Source organism: Anguilla rostrata, chromosome 14 (genome assembly GCF_018555375.3).
Source record: "Anguilla rostrata isolate EN2019 chromosome 14, ASM1855537v3, whole genome shotgun sequence".
Classification (NCBI taxonomy): domain Eukaryota; kingdom Metazoa; phylum Chordata; class Actinopteri; order Anguilliformes; family Anguillidae; genus Anguilla; species Anguilla rostrata.
This window is the reverse complement of record NC_057946.1, coordinates 34,839,957-34,857,774: the sequence shown is the minus strand read 5'-3', so window position 1 is coordinate 34,857,774 and position 17,818 is coordinate 34,839,957. Positions and strand designations below refer to the sequence as shown.

General features: G+C 39.3%; 7 protein-coding genes across 7 annotated transcripts; all 7 read left to right on the top strand.

The window, feature by feature from the left end:
- The first annotated feature begins 1,632 nt into the window (after window positions 1–1,632).
- Window positions 1,633–2,728, top strand: LOC135239327 (heat shock protein beta-11-like). Its single transcript, XM_064307915.1, has one exon. It carries the CDS (start codon window positions 1,936–1,938, stop codon window positions 2,497–2,499), a length of 564 nt encoding a protein of 187 aa, XP_064163985.1. The 5' UTR covers window positions 1,633–1,935; the 3' UTR covers window positions 2,500–2,728.
- Window positions 2,729–4,011: 1,283 nt separating this feature from the next.
- Window positions 4,012–5,173, top strand: LOC135239985 (heat shock protein 30-like). Its single transcript, XM_064309038.1, has one exon. It carries the CDS (start codon window positions 4,238–4,240, stop codon window positions 4,940–4,942), a length of 705 nt encoding a protein of 234 aa, XP_064165108.1. The 5' UTR covers window positions 4,012–4,237; the 3' UTR covers window positions 4,943–5,173.
- A 2,101-nt stretch (window positions 5,174–7,274) lies between these two features.
- Window positions 7,275–8,154, top strand: LOC135239839 (heat shock protein beta-11-like). The gene has a single exon (XM_064308823.1). It carries the CDS (start codon window positions 7,290–7,292, stop codon window positions 7,992–7,994), a length of 705 nt encoding a protein of 234 aa, XP_064164893.1. The 5' UTR covers window positions 7,275–7,289; the 3' UTR covers window positions 7,995–8,154.
- Window positions 8,155–9,522: 1,368 nt separating this feature from the next.
- On the top strand, window positions 9,523–10,415 carry LOC135239451 (heat shock protein 30-like). The gene has a single exon (XM_064308114.1). The coding sequence runs from the start codon at window positions 9,574–9,576 to the stop codon at window positions 10,276–10,278; it is 705 nt and encodes a 234-aa protein (XP_064164184.1). The 5' UTR covers window positions 9,523–9,573; the 3' UTR covers window positions 10,279–10,415.
- Window positions 10,416–11,912: 1,497 nt separating this feature from the next.
- LOC135239307 (heat shock protein beta-11-like) lies at window positions 11,913–12,675 on the top strand. The gene has a single exon (XM_064307876.1). The coding sequence runs from the start codon at window positions 11,939–11,941 to the stop codon at window positions 12,578–12,580; it is 642 nt and encodes a 213-aa protein (XP_064163946.1). The 5' UTR covers window positions 11,913–11,938; the 3' UTR covers window positions 12,581–12,675.
- Window positions 12,676–14,311: 1,636 nt separating this feature from the next.
- On the top strand, window positions 14,312–15,250 carry LOC135239359 (heat shock protein beta-11-like). Its single transcript, XM_064307961.1, has one exon. The coding sequence runs from the start codon at window positions 14,395–14,397 to the stop codon at window positions 15,088–15,090; it is 696 nt and encodes a 231-aa protein (XP_064164031.1). The 5' UTR covers window positions 14,312–14,394; the 3' UTR covers window positions 15,091–15,250.
- A 1,476-nt stretch (window positions 15,251–16,726) lies between these two features.
- Window positions 16,727–17,778, top strand: LOC135239595 (heat shock protein 30-like). The gene has a single exon (XM_064308364.1). It carries the CDS (start codon window positions 16,878–16,880, stop codon window positions 17,580–17,582), a length of 705 nt encoding a protein of 234 aa, XP_064164434.1. The 5' UTR covers window positions 16,727–16,877; the 3' UTR covers window positions 17,583–17,778.
- The last annotated feature ends 40 nt before the right edge of the window (window positions 17,779–17,818 follow it).

Here is a 17,818-nt window from a genome sequence, read left to right as displayed (position 1 = left end):
TACTTGGAAAAGCGCCAATGCCAGTGCTTCTCTTAACACCCAAGCTCCAGGGAGCTCGAGCTTCAGGAGACCCAGCAGCCGCGGCAGCACGCGACTGCAGGGAGTCCGACTGCATGTGTGCCAGTTGTCACCTTGCAGCCTCGGCAAATCCCCCTTGCTCCAGTCCCAGCCCCAACCCCCATTTCATGTTTGTGCATATCAACCCTGCTAATACTGTTACGAACGAAAATACAAATATAGCTTTACATTTATACTTGGCTGTTTATGTGTTTATTAAGAATTGTAATATGTAATGTTGTAATCCAATTTGTACTGTTGCGATAATTGATCCGATGTAAATACTTTGATAACTTTATATGTATTGATTCGGCAGAAAAGATTTCCTGATCCTCTCCGTAATAAAATGGAGGTGGAGAACAATATCACGTTAATATCAAACCTAAAAAGAAGAAGCGTCATCCGAGACACTTCTGTGAAAACAAATCAATTACGAACGATTATTTATTTGCCCAAGGGTGGTTTCGAACCTCGTTTCCGTGGACGGCGTTACACCTATACACGGCTGGCCCCGCGTGACAGGCGGGATACTGACCACTATACTAACGAGGACAAAGCTGTTATCTGTTCTGCCAATACACGCCGCATTGCCAGTGATGTTCTACTGAAAATGTACACTTTCATAGCTGGTCGAAGCTGACCTCTAGCTGGACAAAGCTAGTCAATGCAGTTACAGTAAGGCAAACAACTGCTAATACTACAGTGATGGTACTGACATCGCCAAAATCCCCCTCTGAACCATAAGCAACCGACACTGGACACCAATGAGTTTTCACCAGAGGATATGAGTGTCAAGCAGATGGGAAGGAAACTACAGGTGTGTGGGAAGATGGAGAAGAAGCAGGGCGATGGAAAAAGCTTCTACTCTTATAAAAGGCAAGAGTTCAGACAGGAGTTTGATCTGCCTGAAGGTGTGTTGATAATAAAATCTGAAATCCCAATCTATTTCTTTGTGGTTTTGTGATTATGTGATAATTTGATATCATGTTCAGTGCTAAATTATCATTTGAAGTCAACATCTTGAATCTCATTTATACTGAAATCTATTCCCTTTATTGGCTGAGAAACACAAACATATCTTCAATAATAAACTCTACTATATTCATACTCCAGATTATCACACATTCATGGGTAAATACCTTTTCATCAAGATGCATCAATTCAGTAGCATAGCATAAGTATTACATTGACAGAACGTCGAATGTTGTCTTCATCAAAACAAATTTAAAATAGACGTGACTTTTGGACCCTATAATAATAAATTGTTTGATATAATGCAATTCAGAAGACAAAATTTTGTACCAAAAACATTTTCACACATAAAATGAATTCATATTTGCTGGTTTTTGACAGAGATCAAATTATAAGTGTGAAAGCGTTATATTTATAGACTACTGTAGACTGCCGTCTTCTGAGACTACTGTAGTAGTCTCAGAAAATAAAATAAGAAAACACACTGTGTGAAATTGATTTAAAAATAAAACACAAAAAGATTGGTCCTTCACAGAAAATTATTTATTTTTATATTTAGAGAATGATTTCAGAAATGCAAGAGACACTGATGTCCGTGGGTACACTAACTCCATGAGCCTGACAAATCTGGCTGGCATCCAGATCTCCAGTGACGTCTTCATTGCCCTACAAGTGACACTCTCTGGAGGACTGTGGAAATGACAAGAAGGTTCCTGAAACACCTGGTGCTCACAGTGCGACACCCAGTGGAGAACTGTGGAAATGACAGGAATGTTCCTGAAGTGCCTGGAGCTCACGGTACGCTGCTTTAAAAGCCCTGAGCTTTGAATGCTGTGACAGAAACACTCAGAGCAAACTCTGCGCACACTGCAACTTTCAACTAAAAGGAACAGTGCCAACTTCTCAATGAAGATGATGTTCTCCCGCGTATTCCAGCCTTCCTTCGGCCACCTGATGGATTTCCACTGGCCCGTACGCAGTCTCTGGCCACAGATACAGCCTCTCTTCTTCCAGGGGGAGATGCTGCAGAGACACATGCAGGAGATGAGGAACAGTCTGAACATGCTGGACAGACTTCAGCACAGGATCTTTGAGGAGATGGACCACGTCTCAGCCTCTCAGACCATCCAGTCAGTCTCATACAAGCTGGAGAAGGACGGGGATCACTTTGCCCTCACACTGGACACTAAGGACTTCTCACCAGAGGACCTGACAGTCAAGCAGGTGGGAAGGAAGCTACAGGTGTGTGGGAAGACGGAGAAGAAGCAGGACGATGGAAAGGGCTCCTACTCTTATAAACGACAGGAGTTCAGACAGGAGTTTGACCTGCCTGAAGGTGTGAACCCCAATGCGGTGACGTGCTCCCTGTCGGACGGGCAGCTCCGGATACAGGCGCCAACGGAGGCGCTGGCTGAGGGAGCCGAGAGAGTGGTGCCCATCGACTGCAGCCCCGGTGAGAAGACCCTGTAGTTCCAGAGCTCACAGGCAGAGAGAAGCACAGAAGAGGCACAGAACCACCAGCAGGGAGCATAAATGCCTAAAGACTCTTGAAAACTCTTGAAATCTTGAAATTACTTGCTCTAAAAGTTTTCTGGAGTAAACAAATAATTTGATGTTGATTCCAATAATGCCCATTTTGGTTTTTGTAATTAATGCTTGTGTAATAATTTTCTATGTTAATAAAATTTGAAATCCCAAACTGTTTCTTTGTGGTGTTGTGATTACATGATTATTTAGCACTGAACATGATATCAAATTATCATTTGAATTCAATATGAATCTCATTTATACTGATTGCTATTCCCTCTATTGCTGTGAAACACACAAATGTTTTCAATAATGACCTCTATCATATTCACATTCCAGATTCTTGCATATTCATAGGTACATACTTTTTCATCAAGCTGCTGAAAATCAAAACAATGTTTTTCAAAGCAGCACAAAATCAAACACTTTAAATAATGAAATCCAGTGTAATATAAAATAAAGAACTGTGTTTCATGATGGATATTCACATATAAAAGATACCAAAGTATAGCTGTCTGCAAAATGGCCTAATTAGAATGAAAATATGACAGATATATTTGTATTTCTTACATTTAAAGGTTGACACAGTCCCTCATCATTTTTTCTCGAACAAGGATTCAAGTTTGGAAATTGATATATAAATATTTTTTACTTTACTCAATGAGCTAACTAAGCTATTTACATATAATTTCAAAAATATGTGTTCATGATTTCCAAATTGTTTTGATTCTGGTTTGGTGAGACTTGGGCTTATGAATTTGTGAAGTCTTTGAGATTCATGGATATTGCACTGAATTTCTGTCCTGATCACTTTTTTTTTTTTTAAAGCATGTCAAAACACTGACCCAAGCGATTCAAATACATGTATAACATTATTGTATTAACTAATCTTTCAATTATGGGCAGTTTTTAATCTACAAAACTGCTTCAAAGATAAAAACACAGACGTTGCTGAAATGATATCTATTATGTTGGAGGGTTTTCATGAACATGTGGTGTCTACAGTACCCATTATGCTCTCCTTTTTCAATATGCAGCTTTCAGCGAGAGTAAGTGGCACTAAATTAGTTCTACATTGACAGAATATCTGTCGTCTTCATAAAAACCAATTCAAAACACAACTGATGTTTTGATCCTTTCAAAATAAACTTTTGTTTTGATGCTGTTCAGTAACACAATTTTTAACAAAAAATTGTTCTGCTATTCAAAATAGATCACATTTAGTGATATATCACAGCAAGAGAAATAAAAGTTTGGAAGAATTATGAGAATAGACAACTATAAACAACTGTAGGTAGTCTCAGAAAATTGAAAAATACACTGTGAAAAATAGATTTACAAAGCGATGTTATTCTTTGCAGCTGATTATCTATTTTTAAATTTGGAAAATGATTTCAGACATGCTAAAGACACAAGTGTTAGTAAGTACAGTAACTCTGTGAGCCTGACAAATCTGGCTGGCATCCAGCCCTGTAAACTTCCCGTTCTAGAATATGACTGGAGTGACGTCATCATTCCCCTACAGGCGTCACTCAGTGGAGGACTGTGGAAATAACAGGAATGTTCCTGAAGCGCCTGGAGCTCACAGTGCGACACCCAGTGGAGGACTGTGGAAATGACAGGAATGTTCCTGAAGCGCCTGGAGCTCACAGTGCGCTGCTTTAAAAGCCCGGAGATTTGAATGCTGCGACAGAAACACTCAGAGCAAACTCTGCGCACACGGCAACTCACAGCAAACAGGAACAACGCCGACTTCTCAGTGAAGATGATGTGCTCCCGCGTATTCCAGCCTTCTTTTGGCCACCTGATGGATTTCCACTGGCCCGTACGCAGTCTCTGGCCACAGATACAACCTCTCTTCGTCCAGGAGGAGATGCTGCTGAGACACATGCAGGAGATGAGGAACAGTCTGGACCAGCTGGATAGGCTTCAGCACAGGATCTTTGAGGAGATTAACCAGGTCCCAACCTCTCAGACAATCCAGCCAGTTTCATACAAGCTGGAGAAGGACGGGGATCACTTTGCCCTCACACTGGACACTAAGGACTTCTCACCAGAGGACCTGACTGTCAAGCAGGTGGGAAGGAAGCTACAGGTGTGTGGGAAGATGGAGAAGAAGCAGGACGATGGAAACGGCTCCTCCTCTTATAAAATACAGGAGTTCAGACAGGAGTTTGATCTGCCTGAAGGTGTGAACCCCAATGCGGTGACGTGCTCCCTGTCGGACGGGCAGCTCCGGATACAGGCGCCAACGGAGGCGCTGGCTGAGGGGGCGGAGAGAGTGGTGCCCATTGACTGCAGCCCCGGTGAGAAGACCCTGCAGTTCCAGAGCTCACAGGCAGAGAGCAGCACAGAAGAGACACAGAATCACCAGCAGGGAGCATAAATGCTTAAAGACTCTTGAAATGTGCAATGTTATTTGCTCTAAAAGTTTTCTGGAGTAAACAAATAATTTGATGTTGATTCCAACAATGTCCATTTTGGTTTTTGTAATTAATGCTTGTGTAATAATTTTTTATGTTAATAAAATTTGAAATCCCAACCTGTTTCTTTGTGGTGTTGTGATTACATGATAATTTTGCAAAGAACATGATATCAAGTTATCATTTGAAGTCACCATCTTCAGTCTCATTTCTACTATTAACTATTCCCTCTATTGGCTGTGAAGCAAACAAATATCTTCAATAATAAACTCTCATATTCATATTCCAGATTCTCTCACATTCATGGGTAAATAGCTTTTTCATCAAGAAGCTTAAAATACTATTAACTACTATTAACTATTCCCTCTATTGGCTGTGAAGCAAACAAATATATTCAATAATAAACTCTATCATATTCATATTCCAGATTCTCTCACAGTCATGGGTAAATAGCTTTTTCATCAAGAAGCTTAAAATACTATTAACTACTATTAACTATTCCCTCTATTGGCTGTGAAGCAAACAAATATCTTCAATAATAAACTCTATCATATTCATATTCCAGATTCTCTCACATTCATGGGTAAATAGCTTTTTCATCAAGAAGCTTAAAATACTATTAACTACTATTAACTATTCCCTCTGTTGGCTGTGAAGCAAACAAATATCTTCAATAATAAACTCTATCATATTCATATTCCAGATTCTCTCACATTCATGGGTAAATGGCTTTTTCATCAAGAAGCTTAAAATACTATTAACTACTATTAACTATTCCCTCTATTGGCTGTGAAGCAAACAAATATCTTCAATAATAAACTCTATCATATTCATATTCCAGATTCTCTCACAGTCATGGGTAAATAGCTTTTTCATCAAGAAGCTTAAATACTATTAACTACTATTAACTATTCCCTCTATTGGCTGTGAAGCAAACAAATATCTTCAATAATAAACTCTATCATATTCATATTCCAGATTCTCTCACATTCATGGGTAAATAGCTTTTTCATCAAGAAGCTTAAAATAAAAATTTTTAAAAAATTTCAAAGCAGCAGTAAATCAAATGTAAACTGAAACTGAAGCTAACACATTACATACCAACATCCAGGGTAATATGAAAATTGAAAAATGTTATTCATGATGGGTATTCACATATAAAATATGAAAGTATAGGTGTTTGCAGAATAGCCTAAACAGAATGAAAATTTGCATAAGACATAATTTAATTTCTTATTAATATAGACTGACAAAGTCTCTCATTTTTGTTTCTGGTATAAAAGATTAAAATTTTGAAATGGACATATATATTTTTGTTTAGTCAATGAGCAATCTAAGCTATGCACATATTTTTGGCAAAAGTATCTGTTAATGATTTTCATGATTTGGATCTGGCTAGATGAATGTGTGAAGGCTATGAAATTCATGGCAATTGCACTGAATTTGTGTCCTGAACACATTTTTAGAAGAGCAGGTCAAGACACTGACCCAAAAGATTCAAATACATATATATCATTATAATATTAATTTATCATTCAATTATGGGCAGTTTATCAGGCTAAAAAACTGCCTCAGACATAAAAAGGAAGATTTTGCTGAAATGTTATAGTTTATGTCGAAGGGTTTTCATGAACATGTGATGTCTACAATATCCATTATGTACTCCTTCAGCAATATGCAACTGTCAGTGATTGAAGGTGGCATTACATTAGCTTTACATTGAATGAATATCAACTGTCATCTGCATGAATACAAATTTAAAACACAACTGACTTTTGTATCTTTTCAAAATAGACAATTTTGATAAAGTGCTGTTCAGTGACATAATATTTTACCAAAAATAATTCTGCAGTTCAAAATGATTTATATTTTGTGATAAATGATAGAAAGTTAAACAGAAGTGTAAAAGTATTATGTGTATGAGCAATTATAAACAACTGCAGATGGTCTGTGAAAAATTGATTTAAAAAAGAGATGCTATTCTTCGCAGCTGATTATCTATTTTTAAATTTAGAAAATGATTTCAGACTCGCTAGAGACTCTTAAGTTAGTTAGTACAGTAACAGACTGAGCCTGACAAATCTGGCTGGCATCCAGCCATGTAAACTTCCTTCTCTAGAATATAACTGGAGTGACGTCATCATTCCCCGACAGGCGACGCCCAATGGAGGACTGTGGAAATGACAGGAATGTTCCTGAAGCGCCTGGAACTCACAGTGCGACACCCAGTGGATGACTGTGGAAATGACAGGAATGTTCCTGAAGCGCCTGGAGCTCACAGTGCGCTGCTTTAAAAGCCCGGAGATTTGAATGCTGCGACAGAAACTCTCAGAGCAAACTCTGCGCACACGGCAACTTACAGCAAAAAGGAACAACGCCGACTTCTCAGTGAAGATGATGTGCTCCCGCGTATTCCAGCCTTCTTTTGGCCACCTGATGGATTTCCACTGGCCCCTACGCAGTCTCTGGCCACTGACACAACCTCTCTTCTTCCAGGAGGAGATGCTGCTGAGACACATGCAGGAGATGAGGAACAGTCTGAACATGCTGGACAGACTTCAGCACAGGATCTTTGAGGAGATGTATCAAGTCCCAGCCTCTCAGACCAGCCAGCCAGTTTCATACAAGCTGGAGAAGGACGGGGATCACTTTGCCCTCACACTGGACACTAAGGACTTCTCACCAGAGGACCTGACTGTCAAGCAGGTGGGAAGGAAGCTACAGGTGTGTGGGAAGACGGAGAAGAAGCAGGACGATGGAAAGGGCTCCTACTCTTATAAAAGGCAGGAGTTCAGACAGGAGTTTGATCTGCCTGAAGGTGTGAACCCCAATGCGGTGACGTGCTCCCTGTCGGACGGGCAGCTCCGGATACAGGCGCCAACGGAGGCGCTGGCTGAGGGGGCCGAGAGAGTGGTGCCCATCGACTGCAGCCCCGGTGAGAAGACCCTGCAGTTCCAGAGCTCACAGGCAGAGGGCAGCACAGAAGAGGCACAGAATCACCAGCAAGGAGCATAAATGCCTAAAGACTCTTGAAATGTGCAATGTTATGTGCTCTAAAAGTTTTCTGGAGTAAACAAATAATTTGATGTTGATTCCAACAATGTCCATTTTGGTTTTTGTAATTAATGCTTGTGTAATAATTTTTTATGTTAATAAAATTTGAAATCCCAACCTGTTTCTTTGTGGTGTTGCGATTACATGATAATTTTGCAAAGAACATGATATCAAGTTATCATTTGAAGTCACCATCTTCAGTCTCATTTCTACTATTAACTATTCCCTCCATTGTCTGTGAAGCAAACAAATATCTTCAATAATAAACTCTCATATTCATATTCCAGATTCTCTCACATTCATGGGTAAATAACTTTTTCATCAACAAGCTAAAAATAATTTTTTAAAAAAAATTTCAAAGCAGCAGTAAAGCAAATGTAAACTGAAACTGAAGCCAACACATTACATACCAACATCCAGTGTAATATGAAAATTGAAAAATGTTATTCATGATGGGTATTCACATATAAAATATGAAAGTATAGGTGATTGCAGAATAGCCTAAACAGAATGAAAATTTGCATAAGACATAATTTAATTTCTTATTAATATAGACTGACAAAGTCTCTCATTTTTGTTTCTGGTATAAAAGATTAAAATTTTGAAATGGACATATATATTTTTGTTTAGTCAATGAGCAATCTAAGCTATGCACATATTTTTGGCAAAAGTATCTGTTAATGATTTTCATGATTTGGATCTGGTTAGATGAATGTGTGAAGGCTATGAAATTCATGGCAATTGCACTGAATTTGTGTCCTGAACACATTTTTAGAAGAGCAGGTCAAGACACTGACCCAAAAGATTCAAATACATATATATCATTATAATATTAATTTATCATTCAATTATGGGCAGTTTATCAGGCTAGAAAACTGCCTCAGACATAAAAAGGAAGATTTTGCTGAAATGTTATAGTTTATGTCGAAGGGTTTTCATGAACATCTGATGTCTACAATATCCATTATGTACTCCTTCAGCAATATGCAACTGTCAGTGATTTAAGGTGGCATTACATTAGCTTTACATTGAATGAATATCAACTGTCATCTGCATGAATACAAATTTGAAACACAACTGACTTTTGTATCTTTTCAAAATAGACAATTTTTATAAAGTGCTGTTCAGTGACATAATATTTTACAAAAAATAATTCTGCAGTTCAAAATGATTTATATTTTGTGATAAATGATAGAAAGTTAAACAGAAGTGTAAACGTATTATATGTATGAGCAATTATAAACAACTGCAGATGGTCTGTGAAAAATTGATTTAAAAAAGAGATGCTATTCTTTGCAGCTGATTATCTATTTTTAAATTTAGAAAATGATTTAGAGACTCTTAAATTAGTAAGTACAGTAACAGACTGAGCCTGACAAATCTGGCTGGCATCCTGCCCTGTAAACTTCCAGTTCTAGAATATGAGTGACGTCATCAATCCCCTACAGGCGACACCCAGTGGAGGACTGTAGAAATGACAGGAATGTTCCTGAAGCGCCTGGAGCTCACAGTGCGCTGCTTTAAAAGCCCGGAGATTTGAATGCTGCGACAGAAACACTCAGAGCAAACTCTGCGCACACGGCAACTTACAACGAAAAGGAACAAAACCGACCACCCAGTGAAGATGATGTGCTCCCGCGTATTCCAGCCTTCTTTTGGCCACCTGATGGATTTCCACTGGCCCGTACGCAGTCTCTGGCCACAGATACAACCTCTCTTCTTCCAGGAGGAGATGCTGCTGAGACACATGCAGGAGATGAGGAACAGTCTGAACATGCTGGACAGACTTCAGCACAGGATCTTTGAGGAGATGAACCAGGTCCCAACCTCTCAGACAATCCAGCCAGTTTTATACAAACTGGAGAAGGACGGGGATCTCTTTGCCCTCACACTGGACACTAAAGATTTCTCACCAGAGGACCTGACTGTCAAGCAGGTGGGAAGGAAGCTACAGGTGTGTGGGAAGACGGAGAAGAAGCAGGACGATGGAAAGGGCTCCTGCTCTTATAAAAGGCAAGAGTTCAGACAGGAGTTTGATCTGCCTGAAGGTGTGAACCCCAATGCGGTGACGTGCTCCCTGTCGGACGGGCAGCTCCGGATACAGGCGCCAACGGAGGCGCTGGCTGAGGGGGCCGAGAGAGTGGTGCCCATCGACTGCAGCCCCGGTGAGAAGACCCTGCAGTTCCAGAGCTCACAGGCAGAGGGAAGCACGGAAGAGACACAGAATCACCAGCAAGGAGCATAAATGCCTAAAGACTCTTTAAATGTGCAATGTTATTTGCTCTAAAAGTTTTCTGGAGTAAACAAATAATTTGATGTTGATTCCAACAATGTCCATTTTGGTTTTTGTAATTAATGCTTGTGTAATAATTTTTTATGTTAATAAAATTTGAAATCCCAACCTGTTTCTGTGTGGTGTTGTGATTACATGATAATTTTGCAAAGAACATGATATCAAGTTATCATTTGAAGTCACCATCTTCAGTCTCATTTCTACTATTAACTATTCCCTCCTTTGGCTGTGAAGCAAACAAATATCTTCAATAATAAACTCTATCATATTCATATTCCAGATTCTCTCACATTCATGGGTAAATAACTTTTTCATCAAGAAGCTTAAAATAGAAAATTTAAAAAAATTTCAAAGCAGCAGTAAAGCAAATGTAAACTGAAACTGAAGCCAACACATTACATACCAACATCCAGTGTAATATAAAAATTGAAAAATGTTATTCATGATGGGTATTCACATATAAAATATGAAAGTATAGGTGTTTGCAGAATAGCCTAAACAGAATGAAAATTTGCATAAGACATAATTTAATTTCTTATGAATATAGACTGACAAAGTCTCTCATTTTTGTTTCTGGTATAAAAGATTAAAAATTTGAAATGGACATATATATTTTTGTTTAGTCAATGAGCAATATAAGCTATGCACATATTTTTGGCAAAGGTATCTGTTAATGATTTTCATGATTTGGATCTGGCTAGATGAATGTGTGAAGGTTATGAAATTCATGGCAATTGCACTGAATTTGTTTTCCTGAACACATTTTTAGAAGAGCAGGTCAAGACACTGACCCAAAAGATTCAAATACATATATATCATTATAATATTAATTTATCATTCAATTATGGGCAGTTTATCAGGCAAAAAACTGCCTCAGACATAAAAAGGAAGATTTTGCTGAAATGTTATAGTTTATGTCGAAGGGTTTTCATGAACATGTGATGTCTACAATATCCATTATGTACTCCTTCAGCAATATGCAACTGTCAGTGATTGAAGGTGGCATTACATTAGCTTCACATTGAATGAATATCAACTGTCATCTGCATGAATACAAATTTAAAACACAACTGACTTTTGTATCTTTTCAAAATAGACAATTTTGATAAAGTGCTGTTCAGTGACATAATATTTTACCAAAAATAATTCTGCAGTTCAAAATGATTTATATTTTGTGATAAATGATAGAAAGTTAAACAGAAGTGTAAAAGTATTATATGTATGAGCAATTATAAACAACTGCAGATGGTCTGTGAAAAATTGATTTAAAAAAGAGATGCTATTCTTCGCAGCTGATTATCTATTCTAAAATTTGGAAAATGATTTCAGACATGCTAAAGATGCTAGTGTTAGTAAGTACAGTAACTCTGTGAGCCTGACAAATCTGGCTGGCATCCAGCCTTGTAAACTTCCCGTTCTAGAATATGACTGGAGTGACGTCATCATTCCCCTACAGGCGACACCCAGTGGAGGACTGTAGAAATGACGGGAATGTTCCTGAAGCGCCTGGAGCACACAGTGCGACACCCAGTGGAGGACTGTGGAAATGACAGGAATGTTCCTGAAGTGCCTGGAGCTCACAGTGCGCTGCTTTAAAAGCCCGGAGATTTGAATGCTGCGACAGAAACACTCAGAGCAAACTCTGCGCACACGGCAACTTACAGCAAACAGGAACAACGCCGACTTCTCAGTGAAGATGATGTCCTCCCGCGTATTCCAGCCTTCATTTGGCCACCTGATGGATTTCCACTGGCCCGTACGCAGTCTCTGGCCACTGACACAACCTCTCTTCTTCCAGGAGGAGATGCTGCTGAGACACATGCAGGAGATGAGGAACAGTCTGAACCAGCTGGATAGGCTTCAGCACAGGATCTTTGAGGGGATTAACCAGGTCCCAACCTCTCAGACAATCCAGCCAGTTTCATACAAGCTGGAGAAGGACGGGGATCACTTTGCCCTCACACTGGACACTAAGGACTTCTCACCAGAGGACCTGACTGTCAAGCAGGTGGGAAGGAAGCTACAGGTGTGTGGGAAGACGGAGAAGAAGCAGGACGATGGAAACGGCTCCTACTCTTATAAAATACAGGAGTTCAGACAAGAGTTTGACCTGCCTGAAGGTGTGAACCCCAATGCGGTGACGTGCTCCCTGTCGGACGGGCAGCTCCGGATACAGGCGCCAACGGAGGCGCTGGCTGAGGGGGCCGAGAGAGTGGTGCCCATCGACTGCAGCCCCGGTGAGAAGACCCTGTAGTTCCAGAGCTCACAGGCAGAGAGCAGCACAGAAGAGGCACAGAATCACCAGCAAGGAGCATAAATGCCTAAAGACTCTTGAAATGTGCAATGTTATGTGCTCTAAGTTTTCTGGAGTAAACAAATAATTTGATGTTGATTCCAACAATGTCCATTTTGGTTTTTGTAATTAATGCTTGTGTAATAATTTTTTATGTTAATAAAATTTGAAATCCCAACCTGTTTCTTTGTGGTGTTGCGATTACATGATAATTTTGCAAAGAACAGGATATCAAGTTATCATTTGAAGTCACCATCTTCAGTCTCATTTCTACTATTAACTATTCCCTCTATTGGCTGTGAAGCAAACACATATCTTCAATAATAAGCTCTATCATATTCACATTCCAGATTCTTGCATATTCATAGGTACATACTTTTTCATCAAGCTGCTGAAAATCAAAACAATATTTTTCAAAGCAGTAATAAATCAAATACAAACTGAAACGGAATCTAACACTTTAAATAATGACATCCAGTGTAATATAAAAATAAAGAACTGTTTGTTGATGGGTATTCACATATAAAAATACCAAAGAATAGCTGTCTGCAAAATGGCCTAATCAGAATGAAAATATGACAGACATATTTGTATTTCTTACATTTAAAGGTTGACACAGTCCCTCATCATTTTTTCTCGAACAAGGATTCAAGTTTGGAAATTGATATATAAATATTTTTTACTTTACTCAATGAGCTAACTAAGCTATTTACATATAATTTCAAAAATATGTGTTCATGATTTCCAAATTGTTTTGATTCTGGTTTGGTGAGACTTGGGCTTATGAATTTGTGAAGTCTTTGAGATTCATGGATATTGCACTGAATTTCTGTCCTGATCACTTTTTTTTTTTAAAGCATGTCAAAACACTGACCCAAACGATTCAAATACATGTATAACATTATTGTATTAACTAATCTTTCAATTATGGGCAGTTTTTAATCTACAAAACTGCTTCAAAGATAAAAAACACAGACGTTGCTGAAATGATATCTATTATGTTGGAGGGTTTTCATGAACATGGGGTGTCTACAGTACCCATTATGCTTTCCTTTTGCAATATGCAGCTTTCAGCGAGAGTAAGTGGCACTAAATTAGTTCTACATTGACAGAATATCTGTCGTCTTCATAAAAACCAATTCAAAACACAACTGATGTTTTGATCCTTTCAAAATAAACTTTTGTTTTGATGCTGTTCAGTAACACAATTTTTAACAAAAAATAATTCTGCTATTCAAAATAGATCACATTTAGTGATATATCACAGCAAGAGAAATAAAAGTTTGGAAGAATTATGAGAATAGACAACTATAAACAACTGTAGGTAGTCTCAGAAAATTGAAAAATACACTGTGAAAAATAGATTTACAAAGCGATGTTATTCTTTGCAGCTGATTATCTATTTTTAAATTTAGAAAATGATTTCAGACATACGAAAGACGCTAGTGTTAGTAAGTACAGTAACTCTGTGAGCCTGACAAATCTGGCTGGCATCCAGCCTTGTAAACTTCCCGTTCTAGAATATGACTGGAGTGACGTAATCATTCCCCTACAGGCGTCACCCAGTGGAGGACTGTAGAAAAGACAGGAATGTTCCTGAAGCGCCAGGAGCTCACAGTGCGACACTCAGTGGAGGGCTGTGGAAATGACAGGAATGTTCCTGAAGTGCCTGGAGCTCACAGTGCGACACTCAGTGGAGGGCTGTGGAAATGACTGGAATGTTCCTGAAGCGCCTGGAGCTCACAGTGCGCTGCTTTAAAAGCCCGGAGATTTGAATGCTGCGACAGAAACACTCAGAGCAAACTCTGCGCACACGGCAACTCACAGCAAAAAGGAACAACGCCGACTTCTCACTGAAGATGATGTGCTCCCGCGTATTCCAGCCTTCTTTTGGCCACCTGATGGATTTCCACTGGCCCGTACGCAGTCTCTGGCCACTGACACAACCTCTCTTCTTCCAGGAGGAGATGCTGCTGAGACACATGCAGGAGATGAGGAACAGTCTGAACCAGCTGGATGGACTTCAGCACAGGATCTTTGAGGAGATGGACCATGTCCCAGCTTCCCAGACAGTCTCATACAAGCTGGAGAAGGACGGGGATCACTTTGCCCTCACACTGGACACTAAGGACTTCTCACCAGAGGACCTGACTGTCAAGCAGGTGGGAAGGAAGCTACAGGTGTGTGGGAAGACGGAGAAGAAGCAGGACGATGGAAACGGCTCCTACTCTTATAAAATACAGGAGTTCAGACAAGAGTTTGATCTGCCTGAAGGTGTGAACCTCAATGCGGTGACGTGCTCCCTGTCGGACGGGCAGCTCCAGATACAGGCGCCAACGGAGGCGCTGGCTGAGGGGGCTGAGAGAGTGGTGCCCATCGACTGCAGCCCCGGTGAGAAGACCCTGCAGATCCAGAGCTCACAGGCAGACAGCAGCACAGAAGAGGCACAGAATCACCAGCAAGGAGCATAAATGCCTAAAGACTCTTGAAATGTGCAATGTTATGTGCTCTAAAAGTTTTCTGGAGTAAACAAATAATTTGATGTTGATTCCAACAATGTCCATTTTGGTTTTTGTAATTAATGCTTGTGTAATAATTTTTTATGTTAATAAAATCTGAAATCCCAACCTGTTTCTTTGTGGTGTTGCGATTACATGATAATTTTGCAAAGAACATGATATCAAGTTATCATTTGAAGTCACCATCTTCAGTCTCATTTCTACTATTAACTATTCCCTCTATTGGCTGTGAAGCAAACAAATATCTTCAATAATAAACTCTATCATATTCATATTCCAGATTCTCTCACATTCATGGGTAAATTGCTTTTTCATCAAGAGGCTTAAAATACTATTAACTACTATTAACTATTCCCTCTATTGGCTGTGAAGCAAACAAATATCTTCAATAATAAACTCTATCATATTCATATTCCAGATTCTCTCACATTCATGGGTAAATAGCTTTTTCATCAAGAAGCTTAAAATAAAATTTTTTAAAAAATTTCAAAGCAGCAGTAAATAAAATGTAAACTGAAACTGAAGCCAACACATTACATACCAACATCCAGGGTAATATGAAAATTGAAAAATGTTATTTATGATGGGTATTCACATATAAAATATGAAAGTATAGGTGATTGCAGAATAGCCTAAACAGAATGAAAATTTGCATAAGACATAATTTAATTTCTTATTAATATAGACTGACAAAGTCTCTCATTTTTGTTTCTGGTATAAAAGATTAAAATTTTGAAATGGACATATATATTTTTGTTTAGTCAATGAGCAATCTAAGCTATGCACATATTTTTGGCAAAAGTATCTGTTAATGATTTTCATGATTTGGATCTGGCTAGATGAATGTGTGAAGGCTATGAAATTCATGCCAATTGCACTGAATTTGTGTCCTGAATACATTTTTAGAAGAGCAGGTCAAGACACTGACCCAAAAGATTCAAATACATATATATCATTATAATATTAATTTATCATTCAATTATGGGCAATTTATCAGGCTAAAAAACTGCCTCAGACATAAAAAGGAAGATTTTGCTGAAATGTTATAGTTTATGCCGAAGGGTTTTCATGAACATGTGATGTCTACAATATCCATTATGTACTCCTTCAGCAATATGCAACTGTCAGTGATTGAAGGTGGCATTACATTAGCTTTACATTGAATGAATATCAACTGTCATCTGCATGAATAAAAATTTAAAACACAACTGACTTTTGTATCTTTTCAAAATAGACAATTTTGATAAAGTGCTGTTCAGTGACATAATATTTTACCAAAAATAATTCTGCAGTTCAAAATGATTTATATTTTGTGATAAATGATAGAAAGTTAAACAGAAGTGTAAAAGTATTATGTGTATGAGCAATTATAAACAACTGCAGATGGTCTGTGAAAAATTGATTTAAAAAAGAGATGCTATTCTTCGCAGCTGATTATCTATTTTTAAATTTAGAAAATGATTTCAGACTCGCTAGAGACTCTTAAGTTAGTTAGTACAGTAACAGACTGAGCCTGACAAATCTGGCTGGCATCCAGCCATGTAAACTTCCATAACTGGAGTGACGTCATCATTCCCCGACAGGCGACGCCCAATGGAGGACTGTGGAAATGACAGGAATGTTCCTGAAGCGCCTGGAGCTCACAGTGCGACACCCAGTGGATGACTGTGGAAATGACAGGAATGTTCCTGAAGCGCCTGGAGCTCACAGTGCGCTGCTTTAAAAGCCCGGAGATTTGAATGCTGCGACAGAAACACTCAGAGCAAACTCTGCGCACACGGCAACTTACAGCAAAAAGGAACAACGCCGACTTCTCAGTGAAGATGATGTGCTCCCGCGTATTCCAGCCTTCTTTTGGCCACCTGATGGATTTCCACTGGCCCTTACGCAGTCTCTGGCCACTGACACAACCTCTCTTCTTCCAGGAGGAGATGCTGCAGAGACACATGCAGGAGATGAGGAACAGTCTGAACATGCTGGACAGACTTCAGCACAGGATCTTTGAGGAGATGTATCAAGTCCCAGCCTCTCAGACCAGCCAGCCAGTTTCATACAAGCTGGAGAAGGACGGGGATCACTTTGCCCTCACACTGGACACTAAGGACTTCTCACCAGAGGACCTGACAGTCAAGCAGGTGGGAAGGAAGCTACAGGTGTGTGGGAAGACGGAGAAGAAGCAGGACGATGGAAACGGCTCCTACTCATATAAAAGGCAGGAGTTCAGACAAGAGTTTGACCTGCCTGAAGGTGTGAACCCCAATGCGGTGACGTGCTTCCTGTCGGACGGGCAGCTCCGGATACAGGCGCCAACGGAGGCGCTGGCTGAGGGGGCCGAGAGAGTGGTGCCCATCGACTGCAGCCCCGGTGAGAAGACCCTGCAGTTCCAGAGCTCACAGGGAGAGGGAAGCACAGAAGAGACACAGAACCACCAGCAGGGAGCATAAATGCCTAAAGACTCTTGAAATGTGCAGTGTTATTTGCTAAAAAAAAAAGTTTTCTGGAGTAAACAAATAATTTTATGTTGATTCCAATAATGCCTATTTTGGTTTTGTAATTAATGCTTGTGTAATAATTTTATATATTTCTTGAATGCAAAGCTGATGTAAACCTTTTACCATAAATAAAATCTGAGACTTTCAACATGCTTCTTTTTCGTTTTGTTACATCACACATCACATTC

Coding starts and splice junctions, on each gene's coding strand:
- LOC135239327 (XM_064307915.1), top strand. CDS start 1,936: ATGAAGATGATGTTCTCCCGCGTATTCCAGCCTTCCTTCGGCCACCTG.
- LOC135239985 (XM_064309038.1), top strand. CDS start 4,238: ATGCTGCGACAGAAACACTCAGAGCAAACTCTGCGCACACGGCAACTC.
- LOC135239839 (XM_064308823.1), top strand. CDS start 7,290: ATGCTGCGACAGAAACTCTCAGAGCAAACTCTGCGCACACGGCAACTT.
- LOC135239451 (XM_064308114.1), top strand. CDS start 9,574: ATGCTGCGACAGAAACACTCAGAGCAAACTCTGCGCACACGGCAACTT.
- LOC135239307 (XM_064307876.1), top strand. CDS start 11,939: ATGCTGCGACAGAAACACTCAGAGCAAACTCTGCGCACACGGCAACTT.
- LOC135239359 (XM_064307961.1), top strand. CDS start 14,395: ATGCTGCGACAGAAACACTCAGAGCAAACTCTGCGCACACGGCAACTC.
- LOC135239595 (XM_064308364.1), top strand. CDS start 16,878: ATGCTGCGACAGAAACACTCAGAGCAAACTCTGCGCACACGGCAACTT.